The sequence below is a fragment of the Ranitomeya imitator genome, chromosome 6, assembly GCF_032444005.1.
Source record: "Ranitomeya imitator isolate aRanImi1 chromosome 6, aRanImi1.pri, whole genome shotgun sequence".
NCBI lineage: Eukaryota > Metazoa > Chordata > Amphibia > Anura > Dendrobatidae > Ranitomeya > Ranitomeya imitator.
Genome location: NC_091287.1, coordinates 210,046,688 through 210,065,852, shown reverse-complemented (window position 1 = coordinate 210,065,852; position 19,165 = coordinate 210,046,688). Strand labels below are relative to the sequence as shown.

The following is a 19,165-nucleotide window of genomic DNA, read 5'->3' as shown; positions in this document are numbered from 1 at the left end:
TTATTTTTACGGCTCTGCATTATAAACTTCTGTGAAGCCCTTGGTGGTTCAAAGCGCTCAAAACACATCTAGATAAATTCCTTAGGGAGTCTACTTTCCAAAATGGTGTCACTTCTTGGGGGGTTTCAATGTTTAGGCACATCAGTGGCTCGCCAAACGCAACATGGCGTCCCATCTCAATTCCTGTCAATTTTGCATTGAAAAGTCAAACGGCGCTCCTTCCCTTCTGAGCTCTCCCATGCGCCCAAACAGTGGTCTACCCCCACATATGGGGTATCAGCGCACTAAGGACAAATTGGACAACAACATTTTGGGTCGAATTTCTCCTCTTACCCTCGGGAAAATACAAAACTAGGGGCTAAAAAACAATTTTTTGGGGAAAATTTTTTTATTTTCACAGCTCTGCGTTACAAACTGTAGTGAAACACTTGGGGGTTCAAAGCTCTCACAACACATCTAGATGAGTTCCTTAGGCTGTCTACTTTCCAAAATGGTTTCTACTGTTTAGGTTTCTACTGTTTAGGTACACTAGGGGCTCTGCAAACGCAATGTGACACCTGCAGACCATTCCATCTAAGTCTGCATTCCAAATGGCGCTCCTTCCCTTCCGAGCCCTCCCATGCGGCCAAACAGTGGTTCCCCCCACATATGGGGTATCAGCACACTCAGGACAAATTGGACAACAACTTTTGGGGTCGAATTTCTCTTATTACCCTCGGGAAAGTACAAAACTGGGGGCTAAAAAATAATTTTTGTGGGAAAAAATTTTTGTTTTATTTTTACGGCTCTGCATTATAAACTTCTGTGAAGCCCTTGGTGGGTCAAAGCGCTCAAAACACATCTAAATAAATTCCTTAGGGGGTCTACTTTCCAAAATGGTGTCACTTGTGGGGGGGTTTCAATGTTTAGGCACATCAGTGGCTCTCCAAATGCAACATGGCGTCCCATCTCAATTCCTGTCAATTTTGCATTGAAAAGTCAAACGGCGCTCCTTCCCTTCTGAGCTCTCCCATGCGCCCAAACAGTGGTTTACCCCCACATATGGGGTATCAGCGTACTCAGGACAAATTGTACATCAACTTTTGGTGACCAATTTCTTCTCTTACCCTTGGGAAAATAAAAAATTAGGGGCGAAAAGATAATTTTTGTGAAAAAATATGATTTTTTATTTTTACGGTTCTGCATTATAAACTTCTGTGAAACACTTGGTGGGTCAAAGTGCTCACCACACCTCTAGATAAGTTCCTTAGGGGGTCTACTTTCCAAAATGGTGTCACTTGGGGGGGGTTTCAATGTTTAGGCACATCAGTGGCTCTCCAAACGCAACATGGCGTCCCATCTCAATTCCTGTCAATTTTGCATTGAAAAGTCAAACGGCGCTCCTTCCCTTCCGAGCTCTCCCATTCGCCCAAACAGTGGTTTACCTCCACATATGAGGTATCCGCGTACTCAGGACAAATTGTACAACTTTTGGGGTCCAATTTCTTCTCTTACCCTTGGAACAATAAAAAATTGGGGGCGAAAAGATAATTTTTGTGAAAAAATATGATATTTTATTTTTACGGTTCTGCATTATAAACTTCTGTGAAGCACTTGGTGGGTCAAAGTGCTCACCACACCTCTAGATAAGTTCCTTAGGGGGTCTACTTTCCAAAATGGTGTCACTTGTGGGGGGTTTCAATGTTTAGGCACATCAGGGGCTCTCCAAATGCAACATGGTGTCTCATCTCTATTCCAGTCAATTTTGCATTGAAAAGTCAAATGGCGCTCCATCGCTTCCGAGCTCTGTCATGCGCCCAAACAGTGGTTTACCCCCACATATGGGGTATCGGTGTACTCAGGACAAATTGTACAACAACTCTTGGGGTCCATTTTCTCCTGTTACCCTTGGTAAAATAAAACAAATTGGAGCTAAAGTAAATTTTTTATGAAAAAAAGTTAAATGTTCATTTTTATTTAAACATTCCAAAAATTCCTGTGAAGCACCAGAAGGGTTAATAAACTTCTTGAATATGGTTTTGAGCACCTTGAGGGGTGCAGTTTTTAGACTGGTGTCACACTTGGGTATTTTCTATCATATAGACCCCTCAAAATGACTTCAAATGAGATGTGGTCCCCCCAAAAAAAATGGTGTTGTAAAAATGAGGAATTGCTGGTCAAATTTTAACCCTTATAACTCCCTAACGAAAAAAAAATTTGGTTCCAAAATTGTGCTGATGTAAAGTAGACATGTGGGAAATGTTACTTATTAAGTATTTTGTGTGACATATCTCTGTGATTTAAATGCATAAAAATTCAAAGTTGGAAAATTGCGAAATTTTCAGAATTTTGGCAAAATTTCCGTTTTTTTCACAAACAAACGCAGGTACTATCAAATAATTTTTACCACTATCATGAAGTACAATATGTCCCGAGAATACATTGTCAGAATCACTGGGATCTGTTGAAGCGTTCCAGAGTTATAACCTCATAAAGGGACAGTGGTCAGAATTGTAAAAATTGGCCCGGTCATTAACGTGCAAACCACCCTCGGGGCTTAAGGGGTTAATGTATATTGTTGTACAGTACATGGTAAAAGAAAATGGGTTCTCAAGAAATTCATGATGGAATTCAAGGTTTGGAGAGTTATGGTGATGTTACAGAATGTGATGACAAGATTATATTTGAATAAATGTTCTTTTTTTTGTTCGAGACTAAATGTGGAGTGTAGCTCATGGTAACAAAAGAGAACATCCTCTGAAAATAAGCCCTAATGCATCTTTTAGAGCAAAAAATAATATGAGACCCCTTCTTATTTTTGGAGAAACACGGTAGCAGCATTGAAGCTATACACTAGTCTCATGAGTTTCGTTATTTATTGGATCCTTTCACCTCTCAGTGCAGCACATCTCATATATCAACTTTAAGCATGTCTTTGAGTTCAGAATACACACTGTGAAGGTAACAGTTCTAATCTTGTTGCATTTTCTGTTTTGTAACTTTGCATGTGATTGCTGTTAAATATTTTACTAGAACATAATGTATTCTCTTTTACTTTTTGCAGTGGTCTATTTACATTCGAGCTGCGGTCCGCAAAGAAAAAGGTTTGCCAATTTTAGTTGAGCTCCTTCGAATTGATAATGATAGAGTGGTATGTGCAGTTGCAACTGCTTTAAGGAATATGGCCTTGGATGTGAGAAATAAAGAACTTATAGGTAAATATTCTGTTACAATACAGTTGAATACTACAGTATTTCCATCCTTTATAAACATTGAAAATGAACTGGCTAATGACATGGATACTGTGCGAAAAGCCTGGTAATTTCATAGCACTTCACATTCTATCTATCTATCTTGACATAAGTATGTAAACCATTAGAGTTAGCAAATAATTGGAAGATTAAATTTGATTATGGTATTTTCAAGCCATGGGATGACAATCCGGTGTGAGTGGGTGACTGGCTTTATTTAAAGAACTGGCAGAACAAAGTCTGATCTTCAGAACACATTTGTGAGCATACTGTATGTGGGGTGGAGGTGGAGCTACTGTGGAGACTGAGCAGAGTCTCAGGGTATGTGCACATGTTGCGGATTTGCCTCTGGAATTTTTTGTGCAGATTCTGCATCTCTTGGCAGAAAACGCAGGTGTTTTTAATGCGTTTTTTAAGCATTTTTGGTGCATTTTTTTTTTTGCGCGTTTTTGGTACATTTTTTAAAGCAAAATAAAGATGTATTGTTAAGCAAAAAAAAATTGTGATGTAATTTCTTGTCCAACCTCCTCTTTTACATTTGTCCAACCCACACTCTATTACACACACAGACATATAGATAGATAGATAATAGATAGATATAAATATAGATAGATAGATCTATAGATATATGAATAGCTAGATCTATATATCCTCTGTAAGTTTTCTTCGTCTGCTGGAAACAGCTTTTTTGACGGATCCATCAAAAAACAGATGAAACGTGAGGCCATCAGGCGCAATCAATACAATCAACAAAGGAAGGCGGGCACCGCACATAATATAAAGGCCTTCAGCCACGTGCATATAAACAGTAACAGAAAAAGCACAAGAAAAGGATATGCACAAACTGGGATCAACCATATACAATAAATTTTATTTTAACATATCATTACAAAAAAGGCAATAAACAGGACACACAATTAAAAACATTTAAAAACCAAACAGACCAACCCTCATCCTCCAGGACTAAATAATGAAGATCAATATATATGAACATACCAATGGTACACAAGGCATGAGATCAAAATCGCAAGTTCACATAATCCCAAACGGTCACAGTAGAAATGCTCAAAGCCCCGTGCTACCACCCGTCTAGACCCCTACTATTACAGTTGCTAAATGTGATCTGTAGCCCCTAATAAGGGAGCAGGCATGAGAAAAAAGTGCATAAATATCACCACAATCAATAGAATGCTGCACCATATATAAGCACACCTGCTACACACCTTAATACTGACAACCCATATAATACATCACCCAATATAGGGTCGGATCCTGATCACTACAGAGCCAGTCCCTTGGTAGCCAGGGTACTAAAAGGAAGGGGTTGCCAGAAAAGCAAGTACACAAATACGTATACCCCTTAGGAGGGCTGAAGTATACGAGGGGGTAGCCGACAAAGGAAAGTCCAAGAGGGGGTGCAGCATTCTATTGATTGTGGTGACCGTTTGGGATTATGTGAACTTGCTATTTTGATCTCATGCCCTGTGTACAATTTGTATGTTCATATATATTGATCTTCATTATTTAGTCCTGGAGGATGAGGGTTGGTCTGTTTGGTTTTTAAATGTTTTTAATTGTGTGTCCTGTTTATTGCCTTTTTTGTAATGATATGTTAAAATAAAATTTATTGTATATGGTTGATCCCAGTTTGTGCATATCCTTTTCTTGAGCTTTTTCCATCAGGCGCAATCAGGCGCTAATACAACTCTATGATAAAAAAAAACGGATCCGGAGGAAAAAAAGGAATCCATTTTTTCCAAAACTCGCCGGATTGTGCCTGACGGCAGAAACCTGATGTGTGAAAGTAGCCAGATATATGGATAGATTTATCTATGTACAGTTATATGAAAAAGTTTGGGCACCTCTATTAATCTTAAGCTTAATGTTTTATAAAAATTGTTTTTTTTTGCAACAGCTATTTCAGTTTGGAGGTGGTCTGAGGATTGTCCTTGACTGATCTCACCATTCTTCTTCTCTGCCTTTCTGATGTTTTACTTAGCCTGCCACTTCTGGCCTTAACAAGAACTGTACCTGTGTTCTTCCGTTTCCTTACTATGTTCCTCACAGTGGAAATCGACAGGTTAAGTCTCTGAGACAGCTTTTTTTATCCTTCCCCTGAGCAACTATGTTGAATAATCTTTGTTTTCAGACATTAGACAGTTGTTTTGAGGAGCCCATGATGCCACTCTTCAGAGAAGATTCAAACAGGAGAACAACTTGCAAGTGGCCACTTTAAGTAGCTTTTCTCATGATTGCATACACCTGGCTATGAAGTTCAAAGCTCAATGAGGTTAGAAAACCAAAAAAAGTGCTTTAGTAAGTCAGTAAAAAGTAGGTAGGAGTATTTAATCAAGAAAATGATAAGGGTGCCCATACTTATGCACCTGTCAAATTTTACTTGAATGCAGATTGCACATTTTCTGTTAGTACAATAAACCTCATTTCAAGGCAGAAACATTACTGTGTCCAACAGTTATTAGATATATGAAACTGAAATAGCTGTTGCAAAAAAAATTTTTTTATAAAACATTAAACTTAAGATTAATAGGGGTGCCCAAACTTTTTCATACAACTGTATGTTATTTAGACCCAACCCCCTTTGGAAGATTGACTATAATGAGGCAGATGGAGTCACTATGGACACTGTTTGGCCTGTGATCCAGCAGTGTCTCTCTATTTAGGCGGGCATAAAAACACGGTCCGCCACAGTTTTGTGATGGAAACCCCAAAGTAAATGCAGTCCACACTCAGGTCTGCCCTTTGTTACTGACAATATAAGTGGCTTCCATGTTACTTGTAGTAAAAAGGCTCTGGAAAAAATACAATTTTTATAATACATTAAGCTTAAGATTAATAGGGGTGCCCAAACTTTTTCATATAACTGTATCTATAGATATAACTATCTATCTATAGATATATCCATAGATATATAATAGCAAGGCCGATGTTGATTAATAAACCTGTTTAATTAAAAAAAAGGGGAAAAAATGGTGTGGGCTTCCAAGCAATTTTCTGCGCCAGAGGGGGAAAGCCAATGGCCAGGGGCCAATATTTGTAGCCTGGCAAGGGGGTAATATCCAAGGCCCCTTCCCAGGCTATGAATATCAGCCCGCAGTTGTCTGCGTAGCCTTTACTGGCTATTAAATTAGGGGGACCACCCAAAAAAAATGACATGGGGTCCCCCTATATCTTATATAGCATACAGCTGTGGGCTGATATTCATAGCTTAGAGAGGGGCCATGAATATGTGCCCCCCCTGGGCTACAAATACCAGCCCCCAGCTGCCCCAGAGATGGTGCATCTGTAAGATGCGCCAATTCTGGCTCTTAGCCCCTCTCTTCTCACTCCCCTGTAGTAGTGGTATATGGGGGTAATAAGGGGTTAATGTCACCTTGCTATTGTAATGTGACATTAAGTCCGGTTAATAATGGAGAGGCATCAATAAGATGCCTATCCATTACTAATGCTATTGTAGTGAAAGAGTTAAAAAAAGACACAGCCAGAAAAAAGTATTTTAATATTCTTATTTTCAACATACTTACCATACTACGATCACCTGCAAAAAATTAAAAATAATTAACCAACTGTATACTCACTTTCCGTCTTAGTCCAATTAATAACGAGTGTCCCACGACAATCTCCCCTATAGAACAGTGACATCGGGTGATGTCACCACTCTATAGGCCTCCAGTGACACACTGACGGGACACAATGGCTCCTGCAGTGCATCACTGAAGAGGTTACGTGACTTCATTGGTCTCACTTTATGGCAAAGCTGTGTGGGAATTTTCCCACACAGCAGTGCCACAAGTGAGAGTAGGGACTATTTCTCACAGAGGCGGAAGAATACAGTGCGGATGGATACCCTCTGTAATTGTATCGTCGGAGCCTCTGGAGAGCGGTCGCATCAGATGATATGGCTGCTGTCCACGGGAGATCATCGTGGGACACTCGTATTAATTGGATTTCTGTGGATCAGGGAGTATATTGTTTGTTTATTATTTTAATATTTTTACAGGTGAGCAAAGGCTTCGGGGATCAATGTGATGGTGAGTATGTACTCTGTTTTATGTACTGTATGTGTTGTGTATGTACTATTCTATGTTGTATGTACTGTTGTATGTACTGTATATATGTACTGTATGTCTATATGTAAGTGTTGTATGTACTGTATCTACTGTATGTTGTATGTTGTGTTTACTGTTGTATATTGTATGTAATGTTTGTATGTACTGTTGTTTGTTGTATGTTATGTTGTATGTTGTATGTACTGCTGTATGTTGTATGCACTGTTGTATGTACTGTATGTCATATGTTGTATGTATTTTGTCATATGTTGTATGTACTGTTGTATGTTGTATGTACTGTTGTATGTTGTATGTTCTGTTGTATGTTGTATGTACTGTTGTCATATGTTGTATGTACTGTTGTATGTTGTATATACTGTTGTATGTACTGTTGTATGTTGTATATACTGTATGCCATATGTTGTATCTACTGTTGTATGTTGTATGTCCTGTTGTATGTTGTCTGTTGTATGTACTGTTTTATGTTGTATGTACAGTATGTCATATGTTGTATGTACTGTTGCATGTTCTATGTACTGACTGCTGTATGTACTGCTGTATGTTGTATGTACTGTATGTCATATGTTGTATGTACTGTTGTATGTACTCTTGTATGTTGTATGTACTGTCATATGTTGTATGTAGTATGTACTTTTGTATGTTGTATGTGATGTTGTATGTTGTATGTACTGTTGTATGTTGAATGTACTGTATGTCATATGTTGTATGTACTGTTTTATGTTGTATGTTCTGTTGTATTTTGTATGTACAATATGTCATCTGTTATATGTAGTGTTGTATGTACTGTATGTCATATGTTTTATGTTACTGTTGTATGTTGTATCTTGCATGTTCTGTTGTATGTTGTATGTACAGTATGTCATATGTTGTATGCTGTATGTACTGTATGTTGTATGTACTTGTTATAAGTTGTATGTACTGTATGTGTTTTTTTTTTTTACATTCAACACATTAGCCGGATGATAGGACTACTACTGTCCCATCATTGGCTTTTGTGTAGCAGGCATTGCCCGATGGGACTTGTAGTCCCATCGGACGATGCCTGCACGCGCACACACACAAACACACAAAGACCCCCAGCACAGCCCCGCAAACCCCGGACATCCCACAGATCCCTGACAGCCCCACACAGACCCCTGACAGCCCCGCACAGACCTTTGACAGCCCCGGCAGACCGTCGGCAACCCCGCACAGACCCTAGAGTGCCCCGTACAGACTCCCGACAGCCTCAGCAGACCCCACACAGCCCCACACAGACCCCAGAGAGCCCCGCACAGACCCCTCAACTGCCCCGCCAGACCCCTGACAGCTCCGCAGATATCCCGGCAGCCCCGCACAGACCCCTGACTGCCCCACACAGACCCCCGACAGCCCCGCACAGACTCCCGACAGCCCCGCAGATGCACAGACAGACCCACTAACAGCCCGCAGACCCCGCCCGCACACACATACATGCACACAGTCACCGCCCACACTCCGCCCCCACACTCCCTCCTCCCGATCTGCAACGTTTCACCCACAGCTAAATCGCAGAACTTTTTTACATCTGCAGTTTTGCTGCGGATGTGCCCGAATCAATGCTAGTCAATGGGTGCAGAAACGCTGCAAATACACGCAAAGAATTGGCATGTTGTGGAAAAAACAACGCTGTGTTTCCGCGCATTTTTTTACGCAGCATGTGCACAGCGGATTGGCTTTACCATAGGTTTACATGGTACTGTAAACTGCATGGGAAACTGCTGCAGATCCACAGCGTCAAAAATGCTGCGGATCCGCTGTAAAATCCGCAACGTGTGGACATGGCCTAACAGTTTCCATAAAATACCATATCATAGATAGCCAGCAGCTTTTGTTTTGGCCAAAACAATATATATATATATATATATATATATATTTTTTTTTTTTTTATTCTTTAAGGGGATGTGCATGTATATTTTTTAAAATGGTCAATACTATAGCATACAAGGGACAAATACCATCACACCAATTCCAGATCACATATTACCACATACAAGGAGCAAATATTGTTACCCCATGACCAGATGACATTATCACCACAGTGACCAAAATACCACATACAAGGAACAAATACCATCACATCATGACCAGACCACATATTACCACCCCATAGTGCGTGGATAATACCACATACATATATCTGAAACGTGGCTGGATGAGAGCCATGACTGGGCTGTTAACTTGCAGGGCTATAGCCTGTTCAGAAATGACCGTACAGATAAGCGAGGGGGAGGGGTGTGTCTGTATGTAAAATTGTCCTTAAAACCCTTCCTGCGTGATAATATAGGTGAATTTAATGAAAATGTAGAATCCCTGTGGGTGGAGATAAGGGGAGGGGGAAAAATAATAAATTACTGATAGGGGTTTGTTATAAATCTCCAAAAATAATGGAAGCAATGGAGAATATCCTCGTAAAGCAAATAGATGAAGCTGCAACTCAAGGAGAAGTCATTATTATGGGGGACTTCAACTACCCTGAATTAGATTGGGGAACAGAAACCTGCAGTTCCAGCAAAGGTAATCGGTTTTTGACAACTATGAGACACAATTACCTTTCACAACTGGTTCAGGACCCAACAAGAAGGGGGGTACTGCTAGACCTAATATTAACCAACAGGCCAGACCGCATAGCAAATGTAAGGGTTGGGGGTCACTTGGGAAATAGTGATCACAAAATAATAAGTTTTCATGTATCCTTTAGTAAGATTTGTAGTAGAGGGCTTACAAGGACACTAAACTTCAGGAGGGCAAATTTCCAACGGATGAGAGAGGATCTTGGTGCAATTAACTGGGACGATATCCTGAGACACAAAAATACACAAAGAAAATGGGAGACATTTATTAGCATCCTGGATAGGACCTGTGCACAGTATATACCGTATGGGAATAAACATACCAGAAATAGGAGGAAACCAATATGGCTAAATAGAGCTGTAAGGGGCGCAATAAGTGACAAAAAGAAAGCATTTTTGAGAATTAAAGGAAGTAGGTAGTGAGGAGGCATTAAATAAATACAAAACATTAAATAAATTCTGTAAAAAGCAAATCAAGGCAGCAAAGATTGAGCAGAGAAACTCATTGCCAGAGAGAGTAAAAATAATCCTAAAATATTCTTTAACTACATAAATAGTAAGAAACTAAAAAATGATAGTGTTGGCCCCCTTAAAAATAGTCTAGGTGAAATGGTGGATGAGGATGAGGAAAAAGCCAATATGCTAAATGACTTTTTTTCATCAGTATTTACACAAGAAAATCCCATGGCAGACAAAATGACTAGTGATAAAAATTCCCAATTAAATGTCACCGGCTTAACCCAGCAGGAAGTGCGGCGGCGTCTAAAAATCACTAAAATTGACAAATCTCCGGGCCCGGATGGGATACACCCTCGAGTACTGCAGGAATTAAGTACAGTCATTGATAAACCATTATTTTTAATCTTTAGAGACTCCATAATAACAGGGTCTGTACCACAGGACTGGTGTATAGCAAATGTGGTGCCAATATTCAAAAAGGGGACAAAAACTGAACTCGGAAATTATCGGCCAGTAAGCTTAACCTCTACTGTGGGTAAAATCCTGGAGGGAATTCTAAGTGATGCTATACTGGAGTATCTGAAGAGGAATAACCTCATGACCCAGTATCAGCACGGGTTTACTAGGGACCGTTCATGTCAGACTAATTTGATCAGTTTCTATGAAGAGGTAAGTTCCGGATTGGACCAAGGGAACCCAGTGGATGTAGTGTACTGTATATGGACTTTTCAAAAGCTTTTGATACGGTGCCACACAAAAGGTTGATACATAAAATGAGAATAATGGGAATAGGGGAAAATATGTGTAAGTGGGTTGAGAGCTGGCTCAGGGATAGGAAACAAAGGGTGGTTATTAATGGAGCACACTCGGACTGGGTAGCGGTTAGCAGTGGGGTACCACAGGGGTCAGTATTGGGCCCTCTTCTTTTTAACATATTTATTAATGACCTTGTAGGGGGCATTCAGAGTGGAATTTCAATATTTGCAGATGACACTAAACTCTGCAGGGTAATTAATACAGAGGAGGACAATTTTATATTACAGGATGATTTATGTAAACTAGAAGCTTGGGCTGATAAATGGCAAATGAGCTTTAATGGGGATAAATGTAAGGTCATGCACTTGGGTAGAAGTAATAAGATGTATAATTATGTGCTTAATTCTAAAACTCTGGGCAAAACCGTCAATGAAAAAGACCTGGGTGTATGGGTGGATGACAAACTCATATTCAGTGACCAGTGTTAGGCAGCTGCTACAAAGGCAAATAAAATAATGGGATGCATTAAAAGAGGCATAGATGCTCATGAGGAGAACATAATTTTACCTCTATACAAGTCACTAGTTCGACCACACTTAGAATACTGTGCACAGTTCTGGTCTCCGGTGTATAAGAAAGACATAGCTGAACTAGAGCGGGCGCAGAGAAGAGCGACCAAGGTTATTAGAGGACTGGGGGGTCTGCAATACCAAGATAGGTTATTACACTTGGGGCTATTTAGTTTGGAAAAACGAAGACTAAGGGGTGATCTTATTTTAATGTATAAATATATGAGGGGACAGTACAAAGACCTTTCTTACATATAGTTACATAGTTATTAAGGTTGAAGGAAGACTATATGTCCATCTAGTTCAACCCATAGCCTAACCTAACATGTTGATCCAGAGGAAGGCAAAAAAAACCCATGTGCAAAGAGTAAGCTCCACATTGGGGAAAAAAATTCCTTCCCGACTCCACATACGGCAATCAGACTAGTTCCCTGGATCAACGCCCTATCAAGGAATCTAGTGTATATACCCTGTAACATTATACTTTTCCAGAAAGGTATCCAGTCCCCTCTTAAATTTAAGTAATGAATCACTCATTACAACATCATACGGCAGAGAGTTCCATAGTCTCACTGCTCTTACAGTAAAGAATCTGCGTCTGTTATTATGCTTAAACCTTTTTTCCTCCAACCGCAGAGGATGCCCCCTTGTCCCTGTTTCAGGTCTATGATTAAAAAGATCATCAGAAAGGTCTTTGTACTGTCCCCTCATATATTTATACATTAAAATAAGATCACCCCTTAGTCTTCGTTTTTCCAAACTAAATAGCCCCAAGTGTAATAACCTATCTTGGTATTGCAGACCCCCCAGTCCTCTAATAACCTTGGTCGCTCTTCTCTGCACCCGCTCCAGTTCAGCTATGTCTTTCTTAAACACCGGAGACCAGAACTGTGCACAGTATTCTAAGTGTGGTCGAACTAGTGACTTGTATAGAGGTAAAATTATGTTCTCCTCATGAGCATCTATGCCTCTTTTAATGCATCCCATTATTTTATTTGCCTTTGTAGCAGCTGCCTGACACTGGCCACTGAATTTAAGTTTGTCATCCACCCATACACCCAGGTCTTTTTCATTGACGGTTTTGCCCAGAGTTTTAGAATTAAGCACATAATTATACATCTTATTACTTCTACCCAAGTGCATGACCTTACATTTATCCCCATTAAAGCTCATTTGCCATTTATCAGCCCAAGCTTCTAGTTTACATAAATCATCCTGTAATATAAAATTGTCCTCCTCTGTATTGATTACCCTGCAGAGTTTAGTGTCATCTGCAAATATTGAAATTCTACTCTGAATGCCCCCTACAAGGTCATTAATAAATATGTTAAAAAGAAGAGGGCCCAATACTGACCCCTGTGGTACCCCACTGCTAACCGCTACCCAGTCCGAGTGTGCTCCATTAACCCTGCTGTTCTGTTCGGTCTGGGGAGACCTATTTTGAACTTTGGTATTTTTTGGGGTGTTCAAGATGCGGTTCTGAAACTTGTGGTTGATTGACTTAAATGAGGATGGGTCGGTCGGCCACGGGTTTCAGAGCCGCATCTTGAATATTTTAAAGAATATTGAAGTTCAAAGTCGGTCATTTTTGACCAACAGAACAGCAGGGTTAATAACCACCCTTTGTTTCCTATCCCTGAGCCAGCTCTCAACCCACTTGCACATATTTTCCCCTATCCCCATTATTCTCATTTTATGTATCAACCTTTTGTGTGGCACCGTATCAAAAGCTTTTGAAAAGTCCATATACACTACATCCACTGGGTTCCCTTGGTCCAATCTGGAACTTACCTCTTCATAGAAACTGATCAAATTAGTCTGACATGAACGGTCCCTAGTAAACCCGTGCTGATACTGGGTCATGAGGTTATTCCTCTTCAGATACTCCAGTATAGCATCCCTTAGAATGCCCTCCAGTATTTTACCCACAGTAGAGGTTAAGCTTACTGGCCTATAATTTCCGAGTTCAGTTTTTGTCCCCTTTTTGAATATTGGCACCACATTTGCTATACGCCAGTCCTGTGGCACAGACCCTGTTATTATGGAGTCTTTAAAGATTAAAAATAATGGTCTATCAATGACTGTACTTAATTCCTGCAGTACTCGAGGGTGTATCCCATCCGGGCCCGGAGATTTGTCAATTTTAGTGATTTTTAGACGCCGCCACACTTCCTGCTGGGTTAAGCAGGTGACATTTAATTGGGAATTTTTATCACTAGACATTTTGTCTGCCATCACTAGACATTTTTCTGATGATCTTTTTAATCATAGACCTGAAACAGGGACAAGGGGGCATCCTCTGCGTTTGGAGGAAAGAAGGTTTAAGCTAATAACAGACGCGGATTCTTTACTGCAAGAGCAGTGAGACTATGGAACTCTCTGCCGTATAATGTTGTAATGAGTGATTCATTACTTAAATTTAAGAGGGGACTGGATACCTTTCTGGAAAAGTATAATGTTACAGGGTATATACACTAGATTCCTTGATAGGGTGTTGATCCAGGTAACTAGTCTGATTGCCGTATGTGGAGTCGGGAAGGAATTTTTTTCCCCAATGTGGAGCTTACTCTTTGCCACATGGGTTTTTTTTTTGCCTTCCTCTGGATCAACATGTTAGGGCATGTTAGGTTAGGCTATGGGTTGAACTAGATGGACTTATAGTCTTCCTTCAACCTTAATAACTATGTCACTATGTAACTATGTAACATACAGGGACAGATACCACCACACCATAACCAGACCACATATTACCACCACATAGTAACCGAATAATACTACAGACAAGGAGCAAATATGATAAGACCACATATTACCACCACATAAAGTGGGGAAAATAAGCATTTGATACACTGCCGATTTTGCAAGTTTTCCCACTTACAAAGAATGGAGAGAACTGTAATTTTTATCATACATACACTTCAACTGAGAGAATCTTAAGAGAGAATCTTAAAAAAAATCCAGAAAACCACATTGTATGATTTTTACATAAATTAGTATTTTATTGCATGAAATAAGTATTTGATGTAATAGAAAAACAGAACTTACTATTTGGTAAGAAATCTTTTTGCACACACTGCAGTAGGGATTTTGGCCCACCCATACAGATCTTCTCCAAATCTTTCAGGTTTTAGGGCTGTCGCTGGGAAACATTGAGTTTCAGCTTCATCCAAAGATTTTCTATCTTGGTCAGGTATGGAGATTGGCATGACCACTCCAAGACCTTTAAATGCTTTTTAGAGAGCCACTCCTTAGTTGCCCAAATTGTCATACTGGAAAACCCAGCCATGATCCATCTTCAATGCTCTTACTGAGGGAAGGAAGTTGTTTGCCAAAATCTCAAAATGTATGATCCCATCCATCCTTCCTTTAATATGGTGCAGTTGTCCTGTCCCCTTTGCAGAAAAGCACCCTAAAGTATGATTTCTCAACATCTTTCTCAGTTGGAACAATGATCTTAGGTTGTACTGATCCTTCTTCTTCCTCCAAACAGAGCGAGTGAAGTTGATACCAAAAAGTTCTATTTTGATCTCATCTGACTCCTCTGGATCATGCAGATGGTCATTGGCGAACTTCAAATGGGCTTGGACATGAGCTGGTGTATGCAGGGAGACTTTGTGTGACTTACAGGATTTTAATCCATGATGGCATCGTGTGTTACTAAAGATAATGTTTGGGGCATTGGCCCCAGACCAAGGAAGATTGTCAGCCATTTTGTGTTTCTTCCATTTTCTAATCATTATGCCCAGGGTCGGATGGGCCACCGGAGAACTGGAGGATGCTCCGGTGGACCCAGGCCCTGATAGCAGCTGCCAAGGGCCACCGCTGCTCCAGGGGCCCCCAGCCAGTGGGGTGTCGCTAACAGCAGCACCCCAGGCAGCTGTTATGGGGCCCCAGGCGCCAGCGGAACAGCAGCGGGTGACAGGTCGCCTAAGCCTGTTCCCGCCGCTAAAGTGAAATTAATATTCACACTTCCCCACGCCCCCATGGGTGTGGAGAGGAGTGAATTCATTTCCCTATAATAGCAGGCAGCGTTAGCCGCATGCTGCAGCTAACACTTCCCGCTATCAGGGTCCACAGACCAGGGCCCCCGCCTCCTCTCCCTCAGGGGCCCCCCAGCCCACACGGCTGCTATGGGGCCCTAAGCCAGGGGGACCCGTCTTCAGCGCAGCCCCCCAGCGCGCATTAATGGAGGATAGAGCGTCATATGACGCTCCGTCTCCCATAATTCCCCTCGCCTCTGACACACAGCGGGTGCGCAGTGACGTCACTTCATTGCGTATCTGCTATGTGTGAGGCCGACTGCAGCTCAGCTCCTGACATCGGAGCAGAGCCACCACCGGAAGCAGAGTGGGAGTGAGGAGGAGAGGTGACTATTGTGTTTATTTTTATATATCAGTGAGTCTGGGGCAGCATTATACCACATGGGGGGCAGCATTATACCCTATGAGGGGGGCAGCATTATACCCTATGGGGGCAGCATTATTCCCTATGAGAAGGGCAGTATTATTCCCTATGATGGGGGCAGCATTATTCCCTATGGGGGCAGTATGATACCCTATGAAGGGGGCAGCATGATACTCTGAGGGGGCTACATTATATTCTATGAGAGGCTGCATTATACTATGTGAGGGCGGCTGCATTCTATTGTATGTAGGATCTGCATTATACTCTGAGGGGGCTATATTATATTCTGGGGGCCTGTATTATACTATATAAGGGGGCTGCATTATACCCTAGGAGGGGGCTACATTATATTCTATGGGGGGGGGCCGCATTCTACCTTATGAGGGGGTTGCATAATACTCTATGAGGCTGGTTGCATTATATTCAATGGGGGGCTGCATTAGATTCTATGAGTTGGCTACTTTATATTCTATGAGGGGGCTACATTAGATTCTATGAGGGGGGCTGCATTATATTTTGTGAGGGGGATACATTAAATTCTATGATGGGACTACCCCAAGCCCTGATACATAATTAAGAAGTGTAACACCTTATATTATACCCTGGTATTAGCGTGTTTTACCGCACAATTGGTGAACTTGTATTTATTTCTATATAGCTACATAATGGGCCCCAAGAATGATTTTCTCTGGTGGGCCCAAGATGCTCCAGTCCGACGCTGATTCCAGCCTTGTGCAGGTCCACCGTTTTGTCCCTGGAGTCCTTAGACACCTATTTGGTCTTGGCCATGGTGGAGAGTTTAGTGTGACTGAGTGTGTAGCCAGGCGTTTTTTTTATACAGGTAACAAGTTCAAATAGGTGCAATTAATACAGGTAACATAGTAACATAGTAACATAGTTAGTAAGGCCGAAAAAAGACATTTGTCCATCCAGTTCAGCCTATATTCCATCATAATAAATCCCCAGATCTACGTCCTTCTACAGAACATAATAATTGTATGATACAATATTGTTCTGCTCCAGGAAGACATCCAGGCCTCTCTTGAACCCCTCGACTGAGTTCGCCATCACCACCTCCTCAGGCAAGCAATTCCAGATTCTCACTGCCCTAACAGTAAAGAATCCTCTTCTATGTTGGTGGAAAAACCTTCTCTCCTCCAGATGCAAAGAATGCCCCCTTGTGCCCGTCACCTTCCTTGGTATAAACAGATCCTCAGCGAGATATTTGTATTGTCCCCTTATATACTTATACATGGTTATTAGATCGCCCCTCAGTCGGCTTTTTTCTAGACTAAATAATCCTAATTTCGCTAATCTATCTGGGTATTGTAGTTCTCCCATCCCCTTTATTAATTTTGTTGCCCTCCTTTGTACTCTCTCTAGTTCCATTATATCCTTCCTGAGCACCGGTGCCCAAAACTGGACACAGTACTCCATGTGCGGTCTCACTAGGGATTTGTACAGAGGCAGAATAATGCTCTCATCATGTGTATCCAGACCTCTTTTAATGCACCCCATGATCCTGTTTGCCTTGGCAGCTGCTGCCTGGCACTGGCTGCTCCAGGTAAGTTTATCATTAACTAGGATCCCCAAGTCCTTCTCCCTGTCAGATTTACCCAGTGGTTTCCCATTCAGTGTGTAATGGTGATATTGATTCCTTCTTCCCATGTGTATAACCTTACATTTATCATTGTTAAACCTCATCTGCCACCTTTCAGCCCAAGTTTCCAACTTATCCAGATCCATCTGTAGCAGAATACTATCTTCTCTTGTATTAACTGCTTTACATAGTTTTGTATCATCTGCAAATATCGATATTTTACTGTGTAAACCTTCTATCAGATCATTAATGAATATGTTGAAGAGAACAGGTCCCAATACTGACCCCTGCGGTACCTCACTGGTCACAGCGACCCAGTTAGAGACTATACCATTTATAACCACCCTCTGCTTTCTATCACTAAGCCAGTTACTAACCCATTTACACACATTTTCCCCCAGACCAAGCATTCTCATTTTGTGTACCAACCTCTTGTGCGGCACGGTATCAAACGCTTTGGAAAAATCGAGATATACCACGTCCAATGACTCACCGTGGTCCAGCCTATAGCTTACCTCTTCATAAAAATTGATTAGATTGGTTTGACAGGAGCGATTTCTCATAAACCCATGCTGATATGGAGTTAAACAGTTATTCTCATTGAGATAATCCAGAATAACATCCCTCAGAAACCCTTCAAATATTTTACCAACAATAGAAGTTAGACTTACTGGCCTATAATTTCCAGGTTCACTTTTAGAGCCCTTTTTGAATATTGGCACCACATTTGCTATGCGCCAGTCCTGCGGAACAGACCCTGTCGCTATAGAGTCCCTAAAAATAAGAAATAATGGTTTATCTATTACATTACTTAGTTCTCTTAGTACTCGTGGGTGTATGCCATCCAGACCCGGAGATTTACCTATTTTAATCTTATTTAGCCGGTTTCGCACCTCTTCTTGGGTTAGATTGGTGACCCTTAATATAGGGTTTTCATTGTTTCTTGGGATTTCACCTAGCATTTCATTTTCCACCGTGAATACCGTGGAGAAGAAGGTGTTTAATATGTTAGCTTTTTCCTCGTCATTAGTGTTGAGCGATACCTTCCGATATCGGAAAGTATCGGTATCGGTTTGGATCGGCCGATATTCAAAAAATATCGGATATCGCCGATACCGATACCCGATCCCAATGCAAGTCAATGGGACCAAAATATCGGAATTAAAATAAACCCTTTCTTTCCTTGTAGGTTCATTCTACATGAAGGAAAACAACTAAGAATAATGTAGGATGTATGGGGGAGGTGGCGGAGACATTAAAGGCAATGAGGATTAGTCCAATCAAATAGAATAGCATGTTTTGTTTTTTTTTTAAAGACGTTCGGATTGAAAAAGATATTGACTATGTAATTTTTTTTTATTTTGTCAGATATTGATGTTTCACTATTCCACGCCCTTCCCCTTCTTTTTTTTCTTTTTTTTTTTTTCTTTTCCCACACTTTCATCTTCATCATCATCAGCATCTTTGA

The 19,165-nt window shown here is 41.0% G+C and overlaps 1 protein-coding gene across 4 annotated transcripts in view; it reads left to right on the top strand.

The window, feature by feature from the left end:
• Positions 1-19,165, top strand: part of CTNND2 (catenin delta 2) — a 2,169,946-nt gene that overhangs the window by 1,520,755 nt on the left and 630,026 nt on the right. For all 4 annotated transcript variants that reach the window (XM_069730454.1, XM_069730453.1, XM_069730452.1 and 1 more), the window contains exon 16: positions 3,044-3,194. In XM_069730454.1, coding sequence (XP_069586555.1) covers positions 3,044-3,194 — 151 coding nt within the window. The remainder of the gene's footprint in view (positions 1-3,043; positions 3,195-19,165) is intronic.